Below are 24,725 nucleotides of genomic sequence, written 5' to 3' on the forward strand. Positions count from 1 at the left end.
TTTTATATTTACTTATAATTATTATAAATAATTCCCCCCACGGCATTTCAGCAAGACGCTTTCTTCCACAAGCATTGAATCTGTCACTATTTATCATAATGTGGAGGCAAAGCCAACTTTCCAATAAAGCAACAAAGCTGAAGAGGTGTCCTCAGAGCTTCCCTTTAAGCCATCTACCATAAATGGCGTGATTTGCTCTGGACATCATTAAAATGTAAAGTTAATGAGGATTCGACTGAAAACAGGAGAAATGTAACCTATTTTCAGGCAAGAGTTCTAACACTGCAATCAGAGGGAACGGCTCTTTGATGTCTCTTTGTCTCTTCTCATTAATTTTCTTTTAGTCCTTTTTTTTTTAAACACAAAGGCAGTTAAAACTTTAAAAAAATGCACAGAAGTTTAAACATGGTAATTACAGTGAGGCTGCAAAGAGGCCATTAGGTATTTTTTAAAAGTTTGAAATCAACAAGAGGAAGATACGAGGCTGACGTAAAGGACGACGATTTTCCCATTTAGCTTGTCCGTAGGAAGCCTACTGCATTGCAAAGCTTTACTCCAGGTGTCGGTGGAGTATGCTTTCTTCCACAAGCATAGAATCTGTCACTATTTATCATAATGTTGAGGCAAAGCCAACTTTCCAAGCAGGCATCGGTGACGTTTCTGCTCAACAAAACAAAGAGAACAGATCACAACTGCTACGCTACGGAGGGTTTTCACCGATGAAGCTCCGGGTGTCAACAATGCTGGGAGTAAATAAAACATGCAGAAGGCGGGCTGCAACCTCCTTCAGAGGGCCGGCAAGTCCTCACCCCACAACCAGCAATGCAACGCACTTGATACGCCTCACCACAGCCTCCAGCTACCCTCCTCTCCCCTGTCTGTGCCAACCAGGATACATTTTTTAAGGAATTCAGCCAGAGTCTGGCCTAAGGCGGGCTGCCTTGAACAGACTCCTGGCAGCCGGAACTTAAAGGATATTGTTTTAATATGCTGTTAGCTGCCCTGATAGTCCCTTGGGGGCTGGAAGGGCAAGGTATAAATATTTTACAACAGGCAACATACAAAGAGCTCTGCCGGATCACACCAAAGGACAACAAGTCCTGCACCCTGTTCCACACCACTGCAAGTGTGACACCTCCAAGAGGCCACAGGCTGGACACTGAAGACAAGAGAAAGGTCTTGGCTTTGTGCAGGGGGGAGGAGGGGGGGAATCACAGCATTTCAACTGCTAAGGAGAGCAGCTGGATTCTCCTTAGGAGGGAAGGGCTGCTCTTGGGAATGGAGTGGGGGAGGCGCACTGGAGCGAGAAAGACAAAACGCCTAACTTCTCATGGCCGTTCTAAACATTATTGGGTAGAAAGCAGAAGCCCCTTCATTGTGAAGGTCCCCACTTCTTGCTGAAGTTCAGCCTGCATCACTGAAGCCATGCCTGTCCTCAGAGGCACATCTAAATGTGTGCAAGCACAGGGAATGTGCCACTGGAGGGGGCCAGAGAGGAACACAACCATCATGAAAACATATGGTATAGTTGCTTTTAAGTTCAGAGAAAAGTCCTAAGTGGTATACAACTTCACTACCACATTTAAAACATTTTTTTTTTAAAAGATCTAAGTCAAAAAACCATGGAGAAGTCTCAAAGGCAGCGCACAGGGAAATTAAAAATGCTACATAGAAGAGATAACTCACCAGAACTACTCCAGGTAAGAGCCCGACTACGAAGCAGTTTCAAATGGAAAGATCCACAGACAAGATCCACAACCAGTTTTCCTGCCTGTTCTATGGAATGGTGTGTAGGCTCAGTTTCCCAGCAGTCATCTATTCTGACCTAGCGTTGGAGGAAAAATCCATTACGGGGTACAAGCCATGATGTGCATGTGCAACCTCCTGATTTTACAAATGGGCTATGCCAGAATGCCAGATGCAAGGGAGGGCACCAGGATGAGGTCTCTTGTTATCTGGTGTGCTCCCTGGGGCATTTGGTGGGCCGCTGTGAGATACAGGAAGCTGGACTAGATGGGCCTATGGCCTGATCCAGTGGGGCTGTTCTTATGTTCTTATGATCCACGTGTCAGACGGTCAAAAATATTGCGAGACGTACTTTTGCCCGTGTCATGTTTGCATCACAAAGGGGCAGTTCTGCTGTAAACGGGGCATCCATCCTTCCCACTGGTTTGACATCCATTCTGAAGATGGATGGAAATAATTCGAACTGATCGAGGATCCATGTCAGAAATTGTGGGTGATGCCTAGAAAAGCACCTGCCAGTTTTTATGCTCGTACCACCAAATATATGAACCGGGTGTGAACTGGAACACTTTACCACCTTCGCTTTTCAGAGAACTGTACTTCACAGATCCAGCTCAAGTTTTTGTGAACAAGAAGAGTCACATGACTTCAGGCCAGTGCTTAACCCATGTCTAGCACATTCAGAAAACCCACTCCACCCCGCTGGGCCATTCTGAACGTGCAACCCAGCATTTCCTACAGTCTTGCTCAAAGCCAGCTGAGCACGCTTGCTTTGCTGCAGAATATACAAAGCTCCCCACACCCATTTGGTTGGCAACCTTCAGTCTCGAAAGACTATGGTATAAGCCTACAGCACCTGGTATTCCCAGGCGGTCTCCCATCCAAGTACTAACCAGGCCTGACCCATCCATCCAAGTACTAACCAGGCCTTCCCTGTTTGGGAAGCTGTAGTGGGTTGCCCTGTGATAACAAGGGCAGGATAAAAATGTTTTTAAAATAAAAACATAAACATTTCCCTCTTGCTTCCAGCATGCGCAATAAGCTTTTCTGGAATTCCAGTCACCACAAGCCACACCAAAATGGAACAACTGCAACAACGAAACCTTCAGCAGTACATTGCGGCATTCAGGAGACCTCCCCAGTTTGCTGCCATAACTCAGGAGAGCCCAGCATGGGGACCCAAACAGCTCTTTGGAGTAACTAGATCAATTTTCACCACACAAATTATAGAAAAAAGGCCTAAGAGCTTGTGCTGTGAAAAAGAAAGACTGGCGCACAGATGATAAGCATGAATTAATACTCCGTCTTTGCCTAATTCCTACCTGTCGAGTTGCCACACGAAAATAGCCCACTCAACATGGTGACCTGAGCCGTCGTTCACCATAATCGGTCTCTGCACTACTGGACCTCAAACAGATATTAATTGGTGCCAGTGAAAGAACCACGTGCAGGTCTAACAGAGTCTTCGCCTCTTCCAGTTAACAGGCAGAAGAGAATATCCCAACAGCAAACTGATGGTGCTAGCAGGGAGGGAGTATTACTTGGGGACAACCTCCAACCCACAGACAAGCACACCAGAATCAGTGCGTGCATTTTTCACTCTCTCAGCTCACCACCTTACTGGAACACTGGAGCTTTCCAGCTCTATGAAGCAACACCACAAGTGGAGCAACACAAGTGGAGAATCTGGACTATGGGAGGGTTACAGGAGCCAGCCTACACAGCCTTTGGACAGCCCAGTTCTAGAGAATGGACTATGGGACACCTGCCAAAATGATCTTGTAATCAGCCCCATGCAGAAGGCTTCCCAGCAAAGGCAGAACACATTGGACAGACGGCTCTGCGTGGTGGACTTGAGACCACAAAACATTCGTCAAGCAAAAATAAAGGCTGGGAAGGAAGGATCTGCTTTGGTGCCCCAGCAGGAAAATCTCCTTGGAGTATGGATTTTTCAAGCTCTGTTTACAGCAAGTTAGCTAGATGGCCGACAACCAGCCCTCTGAGTTAGGCTATCGGCAAAACTCCAGCTCTCAGTGAGAGCATCACTCTGGATGTAACATTTCTCTTAACCATCCCCTAAATTGCTCGATGCTTCAGTCAGGAAAGGGAGACCACTGGAAAAAGGGTTTTTCCAACCATTTTCACATGTTATCGCAAATGCCCAGTTAAAGACTACCCACTGGGCACTCCACGGAGCTCACGGCCCTCTCCATTAAGCATGAAAGGAAGACTTTTCGTTTCAAACAATACTTTAGGGTAAGATTCCCTAATTGGCAGTAACTGAATGATCTCTGCTTCTGAGCCGCTGCGCATGGCAAACCTGGTTTCAGGGGACTCCTCTGGCAAGTCGTCAAACTCATGGGGCGTTGAGTGGGAGGGGGGAAATGAAGAGAGAAAGAACAGGGCAAGCGCTGAGCGACTCAGGGACTGGCATTCCCACTGTGGAAGGATTTCACAGCCAAGGCGGGTGCTTTAGGCTCAGCATGGAACCCAAGGCCAGGCCACTCACTCCAGGAGCATCCTGGGACCTTCTTGCCATAAGATGCCGCCTCTGCCCATGTTCCAACACAACCACCTCCCAGGACGCCAGCAGGACTGGTCCTCACTCACACCCTGCATGCTGCTTCTTAAAGTCCCCCTTCCCCACAAAAGCCTTCAGCACAGTGCCTTTTTTCCTATACGTAATAATCGTAAGCATTTCTGGTCATAGTGGACAGCAATAAAAGCTCACACTGAAAGAAACTGGTTAACCTCAAAGGTGCTACAAGATTCTCTGTCCATTTATTATTTATTAAAAGATTTATATCCTGCCTTCTCTACGCCAGAGCTAACGCTCAAGATGGCTTAAAATTCAAGAATTAAAATCTGTAATATATAAAACAATACATAAAATCGTATGGGAAACAACAAACTAGAGGAGGGCAAGTATTTATACCCAAAGCACTGCGATAGAGACACAGGGGACAGACAACGACATGTCACCTGTCACTGGCACAAGACAGAAAGAGCAGGAGGGCGGGGACAGTTCTTAGTTCCCCCGCAAGGGAATTCCATCCTTGTGGCGCTACTAGAGAAGGCTGTTTTGTGTTGTGTGTCCCCCTCTCCACTTTTACTCAGGCAGCACTTTTTGACCAGTAGCTCATCACAGAACGGCACATGGTAGCAAGCTGCACTGCCCTGGTGAGCACCCATTTCCCCCCTGCCCAGGGACTGAGGAGAGCTGGGGTGCTGTGTAGCTGCCTGGCTCCCAAACAGAGGCATGGTTTGGGGAAGAAGAGTTCAAGCGGTGGTTGTAATTGAAGAACCCACAGTGGGCCATGCACAAGGGACGGTCATCTCCTGTGCACAGCTGTGTGCAGCTGCTGTCTCTGGTGGTAGCAGTGGGAAGAAAGGGGTTGCAAAGTCCTGTTTCGCTGGCAAGCAGGCAGCTATTCAAGGTATTTCAGCATCCTGTGCATTTCTTCACTCCCCTCATTTCAGTTCCCTTATGTGCAGTACATCAAATAAAATACATTTGTCTTTCTCCTGACCGCAGAGGGAATGAAGCAAAAGGAAAACGTTTCAGAGAGCACGACATTTCTCTTGATGCCACCTTATCAACGCTTGCGCAGGGCAACCTTTGCTATCCCCTTTGCAAGGAACACAGAGATCCTCAAAATTGAAGCTGCAGAGGCTTTGAGAACGACAGAGAGCAACAGGATGGACTTTCTGCCTCTTCGGGTTCCTTTTTGGTGGCAGGTGTGCGGAGGGGCACAACATGAGCACTACTGTGGTTCTCCCTTATGGCAGGGCTGGGAATGCACCAGTGCTTGCCCTTTTACCCCTCTCATCTTGCCCAGTCAAGGATACAAGAGGGAGAGATTTTCAGCTCCCCACTGCACTGGGGACTTGGCAGGATTACTTACATTACCAGCCCAGCCCATTCCAGCAACCTCGGGAAGGTAATTGTATATTTAAAAACCACACTGCTCCCCTCCCAAAGGGAAGGGCTTAGGGAGGCATACAAACAATCAAAACAGTTCTAGTGTTTTAAAATTATGGTTGATCAACACAAGCATCACAGGAGCAGTGCAAAAACATAAAATAACAAGGGGGAGTAAGAATAAATGAATCGTTTTCACACAGTGGAAGGAAAAGGCTGTGCTGCCCAAGGATCTGTGCTGGGAATTTTACAACCAGTTCATCCATGTCCTGGTCGGGGTAAACAGCAGGGTGGCCAAGTTTGAGGATGACACCAAACTAGCCAGGGCGACATCTCCAGGGCAGGCAGACAACCAGTGGCAAAGGCAGTTCAGCACCAGCAAACAAAGTGAAGAGCACTAGGGCCAAAAATTCCAGCTTTGCATAAACATCGAAGGGGTCTAAGCTCTTGGTGACAAAGATCTCAGGGTCACAGTGTACAGCTCAGTGAAAATGTTGACCCAGCACGTGGCAGCAATGCAGGTGGGCAAATTCCATGCTAAGGATAGTTAAGAAAGGGATCTAGAAGAACAAGAATGCCAACATTATATGGTCCCGCATATATCTCTCTGGTGCAGCCACAGTTGGAATACTGTGTACAGTTCTTATGGACACCTCAAGAAAAATATTGCAGAGCCACCAAGTGACCGGAGCGCTGGAGCACCTTCCCTGCAAAGAAAGACTACAGCATTTGGGGCTTTATAACTTAAAAAGAAGACTATTAAAGGGAACACAGCAGAGACATGAAGCAGTACATGCTATTGCATTCAGAAGGCAATTGGAAGCCAACAGAAGCCTCCACAAGCTAACGCCAGAGCGTTAAGGACAGTACACCACACAGCATGCTATAGCAGCTCACCCACAAAACAACAATAATATCACCATATTTGATACACACAGTCCATGGCAGGCTGTGCACAAGCTGCCAAAGGTACAGTCCCCACAACGAAACAAGCACCAACAAGTATACGTTAAGAACTTAAGAACTGTCCTGGATCAGCCCGTGGGCCCTCTAGTCCGGCTTCCTCTATCTCACAGCAGCCCACCACTGCAGGAATCTGGAAACACAGAGGCAACAAGAGAGCCGTATCTTGTTGCCATTTCCTTGCATCTGGCTTTCAGGGATAACTTCCTCTAAAACCTGGAGGCTGCACACAGTCCTCATAACGTAACCTGCAAAGGACCTCTCCTCCATCAGCCTAACCCTCTTTTAAAGGCATCACAGGTTTCCAATAACATCACCAGTGATTTCTGAAAACAAAAAAACTCTTGGTAAATCCAGGTATTATTTGCATAAGTGGCAGCATCTTGATCAAACAGCCAGCATTTTTCCATGAGTCGCAGAGAGTCTTTTTTGCCAAGAAGCCCAGTGAACACCACACGAGCATAGGAGCTGCTTCAGAAATATCCATCATGGGAGGGCCCCCCCCCCCCGAGGAGCAGCTGCATTGCAAGTGGTGGAGGAACTTAATGGTAAAAATCAACAATAGGACGTGGGCCTTACCACATGAAGCTCAGCCTCTTAATCACTGCCCTTATTAATCTATGGGGAGTCTGCTTTAAAGTCATTAGTTCATTGTTTCTTTTTAATCTCAATGACTCTCTAATTAAAGTTCTTCCCCAATCACAGAATTCTCCATAGTGAGATATAACAGCTGACTTCAGATGCATTAAAAGCTTAGAGCAAAAATTAACACTCATTAACAAGATTACCTGTTGTGATTAAATAAGCACAAACAAGGAAAACTGTTTGCAAATTTTGTCAATGAGCAGGAGATAAGAGTTTAAAACCATACCTTTAAAATAAACCTTTTCTAACCAAAGCCACACAACCCATCGACTCCCATTCAAAAGGAAAACCTGTGTGCAGCCGGTTGTTTCAATGCAATTCCCACATCTTAAAGGAGCCCCGTTAACAAGCACTTAATTGCGAAAAAGGCTTCTCCAACAGGCCCTTCATGCTTCAGCCATCCCAAATCCTTCAACAAGGCCTGAAGTGGACTCTCTCCATTCTGCTCGCCAGCGCAGACCCTCCCCTTCCACGCATGGGAAACCATCCTCAGGCACACACAGCCCCCAAACATGGGGGGGGGGAGTGAAAAGGCATGAATAACTTTTTGTAAACCATTAAAAAGTAAATTTCACCCCACCAAGGCTTAGTGGTGAAATTTCCACATGCGGCTAAGGAGGCACTAGCTGTCAGATTTCGCGCCCATCTCCGCCCTGAAAAGAAAAACTGACAGATCACAGGAGTTTGCCTTTGTAAACCAATTCATGAACTTTCATGCTTCTTATTTGTTAGGTTAAAGGTTAAATTGCTGACCTCTGCCCTCCTGCATAGCTGCCTTTCCCTTTTTCTGTACAGCTTTCTTTCGGTCCTGTATTTACATGGATTAGTCTCTTTTCACGCTAAGAAGGAATCTGTTCAAAGCCAAAGCCTTCGTTCTGCTTGTACAAAACCAGCCACAATTATTCAGCACCAGACAATGACCATATTGTGAGCTTACAAGGGGGAAAAAGAAAGAAAGAAAGGGGGGGAGAACCCACCTCAGCCCGGCAAGGCCTGTTCTTGCTGCACAAAACAATGGAAGGGGGAAAAAAGTCTTATCCCCCATTCAGCAGAAAGCAAACAAAGCAGGCCCACTGTGAACTTGATGAAGATGTCAAGCTCCCTTAAATATATAAAAATCAACAAAAGGAGGAGATTCCCCCCTCCACCCCGTAAAGGAAAAAAGCCTTGTGATCAAGCCTAGTTCTACACAGAGGGTCCTCTTTCTGGCTAAACCACCAGCAGCAAGAAAGCCGCACTGAATCCGACCATTCCTGTCCAATGATGTAGAGGCGACACCAGTCCACGTTACTGCTGGCAAGAAAATTAAACGTGCAAACTGATCACTGGCTGCACACTTTTCCCAGACACTTCCCAGACTTCCACCACCACACAACTTTGAGTTTTTCGGCAGGCACGGGGGCCAGAATGCACTCCGCTTTCCATGCAGACAGACGCAAAGAACCACTGGCTCTCCCAGTGGTTAGAGAAATGGCTCCAGCAAATGCCAGGCAGGAAGCGGTCCCGAGACACCTTCCACTGCTGGGCGAACAGTAAGAGAAGGAGCGCCATACAGTGACGGCATCCTGAAGGCATTTGACAACAGTCGGATGGCCTCTCAGGAACCCAGACAGCTGTCTTGCGAGACAGACTGACAGGATCCTGGTATTGTAAGCAGCTTGCCAAAGGCCACCTCCTGACAGAGCCCGTGAAAGAGACAAGATCTGAACTGGGAGCTTCCTGGTTGATAGCAACTAACCCATCCCACTCTGCAGTTACTCCAACCCTCTGAGTCAGTGCGACTATCCAGGTCAACAGCTGGCTGGGCTGGTCCACCATTCCTCCAGGGATTTTTGATTGTTTTTTAAATGAATATGAATGTCTTCTTTGGCAGAAAAGAAAGCAGAAGAGAGACAGCACGCCAGGCTTCCACCTTACATTTCCTGCAAGGTCAGGAGAATAGTGGGGTCGCAGTCCAGCGTGTCATCTCCCTTGATACTATAAGCTCCCTTAAATTGTTCATAATTAACTGGAATTCCGCCCTGGGTCCCTTTAGGGAGAAGGGCGGGGTATAAATAAAGTTTATTATTATTTATTAATTCATCATCGTAAGAGGTTATGCTGGCCACTGACTTAGACGGTTTTGAAAGGATATTTCAGAAATTACATGAGGCGGGAGATGATCATCAGTGATTATTTGCAACAGTGGAAGTATGTGAAATCTCCATGTTCCCAGGAAGGGGCAATTGCAAAGGATAGTTATTGCCTTCATGCCCCAACGTGGGGGCCTTGGTCTGAGGCAGCAAGGCTGCTCCTCCACACATCACCCAGATACCGCACTTATCCCACTTCTCAGCACCAAGAAGTTCTCTAGGCTTCCCTGCCAACTGCGGAAGTCCTACCAAGGAAGTGCGTAAGACCCAGGTACGCCACAGCATCGTCTCCTAGCTGAGCTTGGGACTTTGATGACTTTAAGGCGCAGCTCTTGTGATCTGCCAAGAAAAATAAAGACTACTGCGTGGAGAGGTCAAAACGCAAAGTAGCAAGTACTTAGTTGCACCAACTACTCCACCAGTTTCCAGCAGGAACCAGATTATGGATAGGCAGGCTCCACTCAGAGCCAGTTCAAATGCAAATGCACCCATTCTCTCAAACAATGATAAACTCCCTCTGAGTTAATAGTTTCCCCAGGAAGATTCATCTCCCCTTTCAGCCTACTGGTATACTTGGGAAAAGAGAAAAGAAACACACACAGCCAGACTCCTCAGCCAAGGCCTTTGAGAGGCTTTGTTGTAAAGGGAAGCAGCCCAAGTGGCCGCTTCCTTCACTAATCCAGGGGATCGTTTGTCAAAAACTGCGCCCTGCTCATCCCCATATAGTGCCATTTAGGTTTCTAACTTAAACCATCAGGATTTTTCTTTCTAAAAGGAAAAAATGAAAGGAAAGCTGTAGCTGTGTAAAACCATTTCTTGCTTTATTTCCTTGAACACACAGCAAGATTTTGCGTGGCTCTCACAAAAAGATGAAAAAGAGAAGGTCCTTGGAGGGAAGCGCCTTCTGGCTCCCTGCGTGACAAAGCGGAGGATCCAACACACTTTTCTGAAGTTTCCTTTGGCAAGAACACACACAAAAAAGCCACACAAAAGCCTGCGACACGAGGAATTTCTCCCCCCACTTTTGTGGGCCTTTTACTTTCAAATGCTCCGGCTTTGGTAACTATTTTGATCAGTTACTTTAGACTAAGAAACGCACTTTTCCTCCCTATACTATTAGTAAGACAGCTGTATCCAAATTCTCTCTGCTCCCCCTCCCAGCAAGGAAGGGCCTTTGGCACAGGTCTCAAAGGTAGCTGGAATCGGGTAGCAGCTCATTTCTGGCGCCTGACACACAGCGGCTTTCTTTAAGAAAACAAAATAGGCAATTGGAAGGCGGGGGGGGGAGAGACAGACAAGAAAAGAAGAAACAGTCATTCTGATTTTTCATTCTTAGCACGTCTGTGACATTTTTATGAGGTTATTTTCAGTCTCTATGTATAAGAACCTTTCTATAGATGAGGAGAACGTAGGCAACAAAATGTTCAGGGCTGTCCTATCAAAGCTTCCAAGGGCAAAGGCGGGATTTTTTATTATTTAACCTTGCAGGAAATGTAAGAGGAACAGGCTCTGGAGCCGATACGGATGCTGCTGCCCCCCCCAAAAAAAGTTGTCTCTATTAGCAGTCCAATTTCTCAACTGATCTGACCATTTCTTAGCTTCAAGCAGGGAGTTCAATATCACTAAAATTCAAGCTTTAAGCTCAGGCCGCGCCGAGGACCATTCCGCTGTGCGGAGCCACAGCAGCAACACCCCTGGCAGCTTCTGGACAACAAGCTCCCAGCAGATCAGTGCTAAGGGGCGCCTTTTGGGGCCCATAGACAAGATTTTTTCCAACGTTACATTAGTGCAAGAGACAGACCACCTCACTCCCTTCCCAGGTGTCCTAGGACTATGGAGGTCCAGCCACAGACAGTCCTTGAAAGTCATCTAAGACTCCACATGCACATGCCACAAGATCGCCACCATCTGTGCCAACCTTATCTCTCATGGACAGGCTTGCCCGCTGCACTGCTCTGAGAATACCCCCACCCACACCTCCCAAACAGGCATTCAACCAGCAGACAGAGACAAGTGCAGTCTCCAGCCCAAATGCAAGACCACAGCAAACTTTGACACCACAGAGAAAGGGGGCAACGTTTTGCTCCCTTTTAAGTAGTTTCAATAGCTCCTTTCTATCTGCTATTTTTATTGTTTTGTGTTGTAAACTGTATTGTACATCACAGTGTAAAGGCTGTCTGCCTGTTTTGTGTTGTAAGCCACCAAGGGCACCCCAAAGGGCGATACACACTCAAAAAAAAATAAGCTGACATAAAAAGCAAGACTTGAAACCTGCTCCTTGGAAACTCGGAGCCTCTACAGGACACCACTGAGGATACTGCTCACCATGGGCTGGGAGCCTAGCCTGAGCTGAGCCTAGCCTCTGCAGCATTTGACCAAGGGGGACAAACAGAACCTATATGGCGTACCTGTGCCTGCTGCCGCTGGGCACGTCACTTCCACGTAGACTTCAAATGTGGTTTCCGGGTTTTGCCTGAAAGAAAACAAGACAACATGAAAATGAGAACAACCATTTCCGGAACAGCTAATATGCTCTTCAAAAACAAAAACAAAAAACCTACCCAGATTTTATTGATTTAAGATATTTTCATCCCACATTTCTCCCCAGCCCCACAACGGGGCACCCATTCCCCAAATACCCTGGACCCAAGCCAAGAAAGGCTTTAACTGTCAAAACCGGCACCTTGAATTACGCCCAAAAACAAACTGACAGCCACTGTAACTGCCTGAGCAGCAGCCCAGCTGGACTGCATCACTGAGCCCACACAACCAGCCACATGGGCCACAAGCAGCAGGATACCACCACCAGCGCGACCCTGAGTGGCAGGTACAGTGGCCGAAAAGTGAGGCTGGAGCCCAGCCCCAAGTGGGTAGAAGCTAAGCAAGGAGGCCGCGCGGAAACCCCAAGTATCAACCAGTTCATGCTGTGCTTCCCAAGGCAGACCTAGCTTGTTCTGCAGCCCTGCAGTTCAGGAAAGATGGTCAAGCACCAGGTTGGCAGGAGCCCACTCACTGCTGCCTCCCCAAGAGCCTGAACCTCTCCAAAGGGCAGGTGTCAGAGCGCAGGGGGCCAACGGAATAGCTTACCACAATCACTCAAACTGGAATCTGTTGGCAAAACTATTTCTTGACCAGAGCTGCAGAGCACACTGCATAATAAATAATCTGGGTGATAACTAATCCAGCTGCCTGGTCACGCTTCGTGCCTATGCAGGGCAGCCGCAGCCTGCTTCGCTGGCAACCAGGATCAGTGCCACAGGAAGCACCCAGCGCCACTCGAACGGGTGCGCATACTGCTGAAGCAAACCCCGCCGTCACCACCGGCACGGAGAAGGCAGCACTCCTCCGGGCAACAGCCCCCCACAGGCAGGACTGCAGGTTTTAGAAGAGGGGCACCCCAGGATTTCCTAAAAGCAGCACCCCGGCCAGTGGAAAGCACCAGGGTGGGCTGAAGAGGAACAGGCGCCAGCTCCCCTGTTCCTACAAGCAGAGCTGATGATTAATTATTGCAACACATTACTTAACAGTAGCTATAATTAGACCAAGGCAGCCTTTCAACACCTCCTGGAGTAGTTTTAAAAATGGGCCCACAGTTTGCGAGTCCTGTTTTCATTTGAGCTAAATGTGTGCTTTAATATTTCAAAACGTGTCGCAGAGATGGCTGGAGATCACGTTCAACGGCTGCTGCAAGTACGGGAGAGGGGGCTGCAACCAGGCCTTTCGCATCCCAGGTGGTGGGCTGCAATTTGGGGAGATCCCCTGCTTCACGCCTCCTTTTTGCAGACCAGTTCACTGAACTGGCCTGAAAGTGTAACAAGACAAGCTATGGATTCACTCCAAAAACTAACATAAAAGACGACACTCGCTACACTTGTTTCAAGGGACGGAACCCTTCAATTACCTTCTCCTGTCACAACTGCAGTGATAGGGAATCAAGAGCCACACATCAGAAGTGGTTAACTCTGGGGCTGCAGTCCTTCAACCTATCTAAAAGTCAGCCTCTCTCTCACTCTCTCACACACACACAAATTCCATTCCTTACAGCACAGGCCAGTTTAATCCTCTGTCAAGACGCTTTTTGTTTCTAACTATGAACTCAATAGGGCTGCCTGTGCTTCAATCAGGCCCCCAAGCAGAAACACCTCTTACGCAGCAGTACATCCAAGGCAGCGCTGTGACCAGACCAGACCCAGGACTCCCCAACAGGCCTTCATTTGTTCCCCCAAGTGTTAAAATAAGGAGCGGGCTTGCAAAAGCCAGAAGGCTGGGAACAAAGGACATATTCTTCGTATCCTCAACAACCCAACACCTCAGCAGAGGATTTGTTGAGTCCTGTTGAACATCTTGTAACATCAGTGGAAATGAGGGACCCTGGCATTGCACGCACACGAAGAAGCTCCTCAGGATGGTGGCTCCTCACCTAGCGTGCCTGAGAGGGCTGGCTCAACGCACAACATCCCTTGGGGAAGGATCACGGGTGCTGGAGCTGGACAGCCAGCCCACAACCTTGAAGACAAAAGTGCTAGGCTAGGAGCAACGCAAATCTGGCAAACTGGAAGCATCGCAAAACTGGATGTGCCTCCCTTTTTTTCGCTGGTTGGTGGTGCAGGGAGCCCTGTCCCTGCAACTCTCCTCACACACACAGGATTTCCACACAATTCCTGCCCTAAAATGTTATATTATGACTGACCCTTCCTCTTCCTTTTGCACCAACGAAGCATTCATGAATATTCCACAGCCTCACAGGAGTTCTCCAGCCTAGACGGCTATGGACTCTACACGTACAGTAGCAAGCAACCTCGCAGGGCAGTTGGTAGGTAGACAGCCCTGCAGCTGAATTAGATTTGCTCCGATTCCGTCCAAGTAGGATTCTAGGACAGGATGCAGCATTTTGAACTCCTGTGTCACGTAAAGCAGGTGAAATTAAACGCCATCTCATTGCCACGAAAATCCAATGAGTTGGTGATATATAAAACCAGTGGGGCCACTGAGGGAAGATACGCAAGAGGGGCAGAAAGAGAAGCAGCTGCCTGCCTCGGCAATTCTGCAACTACCCAGTCAGTCTAAGGCTGAAGGTCTCTCAGGTCACGAGCCTCTTTTGGCTCAGCAGATGTTCGGAAGCAGGGAAACAGAACCAAACCGTTGTATGTGGGTGGGAAGAGCTGTGGCACAAGGCATCAACACCTGCCCTGCGTGCCCTGGCTCAATTGCTGGCAGCATCCCCAGGCAAGGGCAAAGAAACATTCCTACCTGAAGCCCTGAAAAGCCACTGCCACGTGCTAGCAAAGCTAGGTGGGCCAGCGGTCTGAAGCCGCAGCAGAGCTTGGAAGTAGGGTTCAGGCTGGAAAAAAAATCATCGCAACTCACTTCTCAATGTGCTTTCTCTAATGTGCTGCACTTATTTTCAATACTGGACATTCTTGCTCTTGCCTCCAGTCTCCTAGCAATTTCCATCCTGAAGATAATAGGAAAATAATGAGTTCCATACCAGTCGGATTTTGTTGCCGTAATATCCCCATTTCTGTAGGTGAAAAATCCACTCCATTCTGTTGCTAAACACTTCCAACCCAAGCAATTATTACACAATTCTGGTATGCTTCTCCCCACCACCACCACCCCCACTAGCTGACAAGAAATTTCACAATATTCAGGGAAATGGACGACCTCACCAGTGTTGTACATGAACCACAATCATCACTTTCTTTACTGGATGTGCCCATTCCTTGGCCACCGATCCCACACTGCCTACCGAACTTACTTGCTTCAAGGTTGATGGTGCTGGCTGGCAGCTTGGGGGTGCCCCCCCAAGTAACCACCTTACCAAACGCCCAACACCCTTCAAGGAACCCTTTTTGTACTACAGTGCCTCCCTCCTACGCACACCCCACAAGCACCACAGAAGTCGACACACATCCCGACAACAAAGCACAAAGGTGGGTGATGTGTCTCAGAAAGAGCACGGCTGTTCTCAAGCAGTCATAGGCACAAAGAAGCCTGCGTTAAGGTAGACCACAAGTGCATGCATACAAGTTGCCACAAAAAAGGGCTATGCAGCATTAACGCCAGTTGTGAAGGTGACCCAAGACAAAGCCCTCAAGTTTCTCTTCCAGAAACCATCCAGGGACTCACATTCTTCCCCGGGTGATTCAGCATCCAGGGCTCAGAAGAAACAAAAGGGATAAAGTGAAAAAGACAAGGTTTGGAAACTCCGTGTCTTTCTAAACTCAGTCAAGCCTGAATTCCTACTGCATATTTAAGCCCTCTGTACCCTACTCAAGCAACAGTTTCTTAGGCTGCTGTCTTGAGGGAAAGTGCTCTCAGCCGCCAACCTGGGCACAGGTGTCAGGACCCTAGAGCCAGAGGAGGATTCCTGCACTGCAGTAACAGTCGAGGAGCCCACAAAGGGCCACACACACCTCACTCACAACTGACAGACATGCTGGCTGTTAGCATGCCAAAATGGCACCAACACAAGACCCTTTTGGAAGGAAAGGGTAGCAGGAGAAACAGGACAGGTTTTGCAAGGACAGCTTCTTCCTCCACAATCTGGCCTGACAGAAAAACCGGCACCACCTGAATGAAGACTTGCAGGACCCACACCTGAGGAGCCCAGGATGTCACCTTTTCCCAATCATGCAAACGCTTGGAATGCCCCAGAAGCCTCGCCAGGGGCAGCAGCGACATGCCTCCACTGGCTAACCTGCCCTGCTCCCTCCTTTACAGGGCCCACCTGGTGCCAAGGTGGGAGAGGGAGGAGAAGTATGGCTCCCAGGAAGCATTCCCAGGATCCACTTTTTAGAGCGAGAATCTGTAGACCCACCGGAAGTGATGTCATGATGGGAAATGACATCATCAAGCAGGGCAATTGTTGACAATACCAGGCTGCGGTCCTACCCAAGAAGAAGTCCTATTGGCTACCATTGCTCAAAGCACTAGAAAGAGCAGCCTGGTCGAAGCACAGATCTGCCAAATTCCCCCAAATGCAGCCACACACCACGGGAGCGTCAAGACCAACATATTAAAAAGAAAATTCTGAAATAAATGGGGACCCACCTAGTGGGTGCTGACCCGCAGTTTGAAAAACTGTCCTGCGCACACGTGCCCTGCGTGTCTGCGCCTTATGCACACACACAACAGAACCTCTTTGACCCGGAGCCTGAAGGGAAAGACCTGCCCCCGGAGAGCCCACCAGCCCACTGCACGCAGGGACAGTCGCGCACACAGGCGCCAAAGGTGTTTGGGGGGGGGGGGGGCTGGAAAAGGCAGCCAATTGAGACAAGGCCTCCAGGCGTGCTTCATACAGCGGTGCATGCTGAAGAGCAAGTGTGGGGCTGGAAGGACCCCCTGCGACCCGCTCCTGCGGAGACCAGCAGGCAAAGAGGTGGGGAGGCAGCCGGCCTGTCCTGGGGTGCTCCCGTGGGGGGTCCCCAGAGCACCGGCTCCGCAGAGAGCAGCAGGCCCAAGAGGTGGGGCGGCAGCGGCCTGTCCTGGGGTGCTCGCGTGGGGCCCCCAAGCAGCAGCTGCAGAGTCTCGGGAGCGCCTTGAGGCCCGCAGGCGCCGGGGTGCTGCCTGTGCTGGGGGCGCTGGCTGGGGGTAGAGGAGGGGGCGCTCCGGCCTCCACGGGGCGCTGGCTGGGCCCGGGGCTGAGGCGGGGGGCGGCCAGGAGCTGTCCAGCCGGCCCCTCCCCGGCGGCGCACGCAGCCCCTCCGCCCCGGCAGGCCGGCAGCGCCGCTCACCTGACGCGGGACCCCATCGCCGCCGCCGCAGCCTCCGCCGCACGCGCCCCGGCGGCGCTGGCGCTGCACCGGCCTGGCTGGCTGGCTGGCTGGCTGACGGGGAGCGGCCTGGCCCGGCTCGCGCCGCCCCGGCCGCCTCTCCTCGGGGCCGGCGGGCAGCGCGGGACTGGCAGGCAGGCAGGCAGGCTGACGGCAGGACGGCCGCGGGCGGAAGCGCTCCCGAGGCCTGCCGGGAAGCGCAGTCCTCGCCGCACGCGGAAGCGCGTCGCCCGGCAACGCCGCCCCGCCCCCGCCCGGCCACGCCCCTCGCAGGCGCCGCGGCTGGACCCGCCCCGCCCCGCCCCGGGCGGCTCTTCCTGCGCGTGCGCGCGCGCGCGCTCCGTGCCAGGCGCGAGCAGGCCTCTCAGGAGCGTAGGCCGCGCTGTTGCAGAGCGTCGTGAGGACTCTCGTGGAGCGCCCCGCGCCACATGCCTGCGTGTACACGTCGAGGATTGCACACCTGCACGGTACACGTGTGTGTACCTACACACACACACACACACACACCCAGGGGCCGTTCTGTGGCAGTGCCGCCCCCAGAGCGTGCAGCGCCCCTCCCCCACCCCGCCAGTGCCAGCGCCCCAGTCAGGAAGGAGACCCTTGCGCAGCACTGCTGTGGCCGCAGTCCCAGGCGTGTCGGCCCCCCGGTGTCCGCGGCACGTCCTCGGTGGACCGGGCCACGGCGGCAGGCCTGCCGTCCCACCGGCACACAAGACCACGTGTGCCGTGTCTTGCCGCGGCACTCAGGCCGCCGTCACCAAAGCGCAGGACTGTACGCAAAGGCCCCCCGTCTTCCGCTGCCTCTGCGGACGTCGATACGCAGCCGGCCATGGCACGGAGGACGCGCGCACTCCTGGTCACCGGGCTCCAAGAAGGGGAAGGCGCAAGAGGGAGCCGCCGACATTCAGAGTTCCAGGCAGCGCCTTCCTCACAAGGTGAGGATACAGCGTCTGGGGTGGGGTGGCCAGGCGTCTTCTTTTCCCTGGACACGTCCTCTTTATTAGCCTCGTGTCCTGGAAAAGAACTTAAATGTCCTCTTCCCTGTCACCAGGCAGCACAGAGCCTTCTTGGAATTAATAAATTATAAGCAATATAGTTTTCAAATTAATAATAAGCAAATATTGTTTACATTGTTGGCATCCTTCAGTCTCAGAAGTCTCTGGTGTCACGCTCTGAATGGTGGTTCTGGAACAGACTGTCCTCTCCAGTGCGTGAAGCCTGGGTAAAGTAGGTATGGAGGATAGGCTGTTACCCATGCAGCAAATCCCCCCTCTCCACGTCGCTGAAATGGTCCAATGGAAAGGCAGAAGCCAATACGGTTGGTTCCAGCGGCGTCGCAGGAGTTGCCAGAACGTGACTGTGTTCAGCCATGAACTGCCTCAGGGACTCCGGTTCCAGATTTTGCCTCGAGGTTGACTCCTGAAGCCTTTTCCGTAACTGGATGTAGCCACAAGGCAGAGGAGGTTTGGGGTCAGAGTTTTCCTTCTCTCAGATGAGCTGCCTTCCCAGGCTGACGAGTCCCATCTACCCGGTGGCTGTTTACATTAACTCCATGTAAACATTGATTGTAAACATGTATTGTTTACATTAACTCCATGAGCAGCAACTGTTATCCTGCACATGCCCGATCTCGTCTGATCTCGGAAGCTAAGCAGGGTCAGGCCTGGTTAGTACTTGGATGGGAGACTGCCTGGGAATACTGGGTGCTGTAGGCTTATACCAGAGTCTTTCCAGACTGAAGGTTGCCAACCAATAACTCCATGAAACGCATACAAGAGTGTTTTCAGCTTTTATTTTGTCAAGTCCTGTATTTTTCGTGGGTGTCCTGCATCCTGGGGCGCCTTGTCCTCTTTTGCAGCTATGACATCTGGTCACCCTTTTTTGGGGGCTTTTTACTTGGAAAAGAGGCAGTTGAAGGGCTCGTTTTGTACAGAGGGCCAAAGCTTTCGTTCACAGTGCCTGCTGAGGGTCGAAAGTGACATCAAGGAGCAGGGCCTCTTTTGTGGTAGCCCCCCACTGCAGCCCCTCAGTCCAGGCCTTTGCTTCACCAGGCCTTTGAAAACCAAGTGGTGTTTAGTTCTCTGTTAAATTGGCTCCACATGAGTGAGGATTTGTATGTAGGTTGGAGAGGGGTCCTTTGCTGGAGTATCTTCTTTCTCTAACGAGGTCCACTAGCTAGCCACTAGCCACTTGCCTCTCAGCTGATAGCTGAGCAACCCATAGCCTGCTGTCGTGTGGTGCAGGTGGTTGGAGGAGGAGTACATTTTGGTCGCAGGTGGCTGAGAAGCGGAGCCCTTTGGCACAGGGTCGAGCCTGGCTGCCCTGTCCTTTGGGCCGGGGCTTCGGAGCCTCCCAGGCAGAGGAGCCACTTCGCTGCGGGGTTTCGTCTCTCAGCCATGCTGAGCCATAGAGCACAAAAGAAGGCCCTTGGGAACTTCCATCAAAAAAGAACAATGCTGGGATTAAGAAGGGCAGAAGCCTTGGGATACTGCCAGGTGGGGCTTCCTGCCAATGAATGGCTGAGTTTGGGTTTGAGTGGCTGGGAGAGCATTCCGGTCCGACTGACCGAGGCACTGGAGGGCAGGAAATCACCCTAGCATCACCTCTGAGGAGGTGTGCTCTTGTGCATATGACAGGCAGGTGACCCTTGGGGTGCAGCAGGAAAAGAGGCCAAGCGGGGCTCTGCAGCCAGTCTCAGCTGACAGCTCCCCTTCTTCCACACAGGATCGTGGCTGCTGTTGGTAAGACCCTTAATGTCTATCCGGTCAAAGCCTGTCTCGCTGAGGAAAGACCCTCCATCCAGGAAGCACCCATGCCGCAGTGTGGAGCAGGCTCAGAGCAACTGCACAGGTAGGGCTGCCAAGATTAAAAGAATGTTAGTCGCAGTGGTGTAGCTAATGAAAGTGTAGCCCGGTGCCAAGTGCAAAATGTTGCCCTGGAAGTGATATCACTTCCCTGTGAAACCCCTGCTAATTGGGTAAGAGGCACTTTTTTCAAGTGGGTGCTCCTTTTTTTAGCAGGGGGAGAGTAACTGGCCCATCTCACTCCAGTAGTGTCTGTTCTAGTGGCTGTCTGCTGGTATTCTTTTGCATCTTTTTAGATTGTGAGCCCTTTTGGGACAGGGAGCCATTTAGTTATTTGATTTTTCTCTGTAAACCGCTTTGTGAACTTTTAGTTGAAAAGCGGTATATAAATACTGTTAATAATATCACACCCAGGCTTTGACAAAAATGAAAAATGGGGCTGTGGCATCGCTAAGGGTCAAAGAACATTTTATAGCCCCCCCCCCACAACGAAATCAAATTTAATGTATGAAGTAAATGAATAAATGATTCATTGATTAACTGATTAATTGGCCATTGGCTTTGGCAAGCCTCTTCCCTCTCCCCCCAGTCACGCCCCTCCCTCCACCTCCTCCCGCTTGGCAATAGGGCAGCAGCATTGTGCAGGCTTCCTCCTGGCCGCTAACAAGCCTGATATACAGCACTTCTTGGGAAGCAGTTAGAGCACCACACTCCAGGTGACCTTCTCGTGCCCCTTCCGCAAAGGAGTAAGGAATCACCGGCCTGTGATTATGCCAAAAGTCGTAACTCAGGCCCACAAATCCCCCTTAACCAAGCTGGGGACTCATCCCCACCAGAAAAGAGCACTGGATGATTGACCTGGAATGAACTCTCCACTTTATAGTGGAGGAAGATTTAAATACGGGGAGCACATCCGAGGGCTGCTGCCTCTCCACAGACCACTTCTGCCTGTCTGCCGAGCCCTGGATGATTAACAGCCACCTCTGATTTACCAGCATGGCCTCCCCCCCCGCCTCACTCTCCCAGGCTCTAAATGTTTACTAACTTCCCCGAGACAGAAGACATTCCTCTTCTGCCGGCCATATTTCTGTCCTGGATGTAGTTTGCATCATCATTTGCGTAAAAATATTATGGTCTTGTGCGCCTTCCCTAAATCAGCTCAGGGAGCTGATCCCCAATAAATCAGTGCAAGGAGGCCTGCAGGGGTTGCTGCCACTGGCACACACACACGCTGGGCAGGCAGTGAGGCAGGCAAGCAGGTGCGTGAAGCAAGGCTTGTTCCGGCCCCCAAGAAGCGTGGCGTTGACTTGGGCACCTGCACCAAGATTCACGTGCTCTTCCCACCGCTGGGATCTTCAAGGTGGGGTTGCTGCTTCCGTGGCAGATTCCATGAATTCAAATCTTCTATACTTTGCTTTTTAACAGTAATGAATATTGTAAAAAAAACTAGTGTTCCAGTGGCGTTGCTGCAGTTGACTAGCATCTCTCTTGCTTTTATGTAAAGTAAATAAATTTTATTTTAATATCTATCAATGCATCAGCAATGTGTCATCCACAAATGTTATATAGGCGCTAGATAGGCATTATATAGCTGATTGATAGGAGCTAGACAGGCTCTATAAAGGTGTTAAATAGGCGCTAGATAGGTGCCAGATAGGCACTAGATAGCTGTTAAATAGACGCTATATAGATAGGCGATAGGTGTTATAGGCGCTATATAGGTGCTAGCTAGGTGCTAGATAGGCGTTATATAGGTGTTAGACGCTAGATAGGTGTTGCATAGGCACTAGATAGGCATGTAGGTCTTAGCTGCTATATAGGTGAGGTGCTATATAGGTGTTAGAAAGGTGCTAGATAGGCATTATGTAGGTGTTAGGTACTATATAGGAGTTAGATAGGTGCTAGGTAGGCGCTACATAAGTGCTAGATCAGCATTATATAGGTGTTAGATAGGTACTATATAGGTGTTAGATAGGCGCTATATGGGTGCTAGATAGGCACTATATAGGTTTTAGGTGCTAGATAGGTTTTATATAGGCACTAGATAGGTGTTAGATAGGTGCTATGTAGGTGCTAGATAGGCGCTTTATAGGTGCTAGATAGACACTATATAGGTGATAGGTGCTAGCTAGATTTTATATAGGTGCTAGATAGGCGCTATGTAGGTGCTATATAGGTGTTAGGCGCTAAATCGGCGCTATAGATAGGCAATAGAAAGGTGCTATATAGGTGTTCTAGGTGCTAGATAGGCACTATATAGGTGTTAGATAGGTGCTAGATAGGTGCCAGATAGGTGTTCGATAGGTTCTAGATAGGCGCTGTATAGGTGTTAGGTGCTAGTTAGGCGCTAGATAGGTGTTAGGTGCTAGATAGGTGCTATATAGGTGTTAGAAAGGTGCTAGATAGGCATTATGTAGGTGTTAGATAGGCACTGTATAGGTGTTAGATAGGCGCTAGATAGCTTGCTGTATAGGTGTTAGGTGTTAAATAATTGCTAGATAGGCGCTAGATAGGTATTAGGTGCTAGTTGCTGCATAGGTGTTAGACGCTATATAGCTGCTAGATAGGTGCTATATAGGTGTTAAATAGGTGCTATAAAGGTGCTAAGTAGGTGTTAGGCACTAGATAGGTGCTAGATAGGCATTATGTAGGTGTTAGATAGGTGCTATATAGGTGTTAGATAGGCACTATACAGGTGCTATATAGGCTCTAGATAGGTGTTAGGTGCTAGATAGGTGCTGTATAGGTAGGTGTTAAATAGGTGCTAGATAGGCATTAGATATGTGCTAGATAGGTATTAGATATGTGCTAGATAGGCACTATAGGTATTAGGTGCTAGTCGCTATATAGGTGCTGGATAGGTGCTATGTAGGTGCTAGATAGGCATTATGTAGGTGTTAGATACTATGTAGTGTTAGATAGGTGCTAGATAGTTGCTCTTTAGGTGCTAGTTCAGCATTATATAGGTTAGATAGGTGCTATATAGGTGTTCGATAGGTGCTAGTTCAGCATTATATAGGTTAGATAGGTGCTATATAGGTGTTTGATAGGTGCTAGATTGGTACTATATAGGTGTTAGATGGGTGTTAGATAGACGCTATATTATTATTATTATTATTATTATTATTATTATTATTATTATTATTATTAACAGTATTTATATACCACTTTTCAACTAGAAGTTCACAAAGCAGTTTACAGAGAAAAATCAAATAACTAAATGGCTCCCTGTCCCAAAAGGGCTCACAATCTAAAAAGATGCCAAGGAATACCAGCAGACAGCCACTAGAAGAGACAGTGCTGGGGTGAGGTGGGCCAGTTACTCTCCCCCTGCTAAAAAAAGGAGCACCCACTTGAAAAAGTGCCTCTTACCCAATTAGCAGGGGTTATATAGATGTTAGATAGGCGCTATATAGGTGTTAGATTGGTACTAGATAGGCACTAGGTAGGTGCTAGATAGGCATTATTTAGGTATTAAATGGGTGCTATATAGATAGGTACTTGATAGGCGCTTTATAGGTGTTGATGAATGAAATGAAAGGATGTGTTGCATGTTATTTCTATGTAGGCAGTTTTAAATGTAGGCAATGTTATTTCTATGTAGGCAACACATTTTACGTTGCATGCAGAGATGCATTTATTCTATGCCAATTATTGTTACAGCTTTACAGATAATGAATGCATCTGTCAAAAAAAACAACCCCAACTTATTTTCTCTTCATGAAATTTGGGGAAGTTTCAGGTTTTTGATGTTTCTCCAGACTTATCCTTTCATTTTGTCCACCGGTATAGATACCTGACATCATTGCCCCCTTTGAAAAAATAGTCCTTCCCCCACCTCTAGAATCCTGGCTACAGGCCTGCAGCCACATCTGGGTCTTATTTCTTGAGTGAGTCTGGTCCATGTGGAGCCAGTTCCTGGCATCATCCAGAGTGCTGGTCCGTGGAAGCCCTGAGTGGCCTGGGCCTGCGATCCATACTCAGGGCCCAATCCTATCTAATTTTCCAGCACTGGTGCAACCGCAGTGCAGCCCCAAGGCAAGGGAACAAATATTCCCATCCCTTAAGGAGACCTCTGTGACTGCTGCTCCACCACAATGCAGTGCATGCCCCATTGGCACAGCAGCACCGGTGCTGGAAAACTGGATAGGATTGGACCCTCACCTGCTTGCTGACATCAGCACAGTGGGGTGGGTGGGTGGGTGGGTGAGGCCCTCTTGTGTGACTCTACCAGGTCACAACCAAAGGCACATCTGGAAACAGAAGAAGCCTTCACCCATGCCTTTTCTCTGGGGACGCTTCTTGGCAGTTGCTCCTGGAGGCAGTTCTGTCTTGCTGCTTCTGTTCTGGCTTTTCTTGTGGCTTTGTGCTTTATGTGCTGTTTTCATCTTGGGGATTAATTGATATATTTTTATTACTGTACTGTGTTGATTGTGTAAATATTGGGTTTTTTTATTTTTGTAAGCTGTCTTGAGCATCTCTTTAGCGATGGAAAGGCAGGGTTTAAGTGTCTAAAATAATGATAAAAATAGTTTCCTTGCTAGATAAGACCCACAGAGAGGGCAAACCCAGACTGGGTCTGCAGCCAGGTGGGGTACAGTGCCCTGTGGTCCTGATCTGGCTACCTTCCACTGGCAGCAGCTGGAGCAGGCCCTTCTGGAAATCCATAGGATGTTCATGGCACGTTCTAGTTTCTCGACCTCGCTTGCAGTGGTCTTTGTCACGGGAAGGGCTGCTT

At 49.3% G+C, this 24,725-nt stretch overlaps 1 protein-coding gene and 1 pseudogene across 4 annotated transcripts in view; one reads left to right on the forward strand and one right to left on the reverse strand.

Annotated features, from left to right (window-relative positions):
- Window positions 1-17,275, reverse strand: part of DENND1A (DENN domain containing 1A) — a 136,927-nt gene extending 119,652 nt beyond the window's left edge. For 3 of the 4 annotated variants that reach the window (XM_066610586.1, XM_066610584.1, XM_066610585.1), the window contains exons 1-2: window positions 17,145-17,274; window positions 11,817-11,881 (exon numbers count right to left, since the gene is read on the reverse strand). In XM_066610586.1, the coding sequence (XP_066466683.1) occupies window positions 11,817-11,881; window positions 17,145-17,161 (82 nt within the window). In that variant the 5' untranslated portion in view covers window positions 17,162-17,274. Of the gene's footprint in view, window positions 1-11,816; window positions 11,882-17,144 lie in introns of all 4 variants that reach the window. The other variant, XM_066610583.1, reaches the window with a different exon arrangement.
- Window positions 17,276-18,778: 1,503 nt separating this feature from the next.
- LOC136635769 (5S ribosomal RNA) lies at window positions 18,779-18,898 on the forward strand (annotated as a pseudogene).
- The last annotated feature ends 5,827 nt before the right edge of the window (window positions 18,899-24,725 follow it).

The sequence above is a fragment of the Tiliqua scincoides genome, chromosome 16 (assembly GCF_035046505.1).
Source record: "Tiliqua scincoides isolate rTilSci1 chromosome 16, rTilSci1.hap2, whole genome shotgun sequence".
Taxonomy (NCBI): Eukaryota; Metazoa; Chordata; class Lepidosauria; order Squamata; family Scincidae; genus Tiliqua; species Tiliqua scincoides.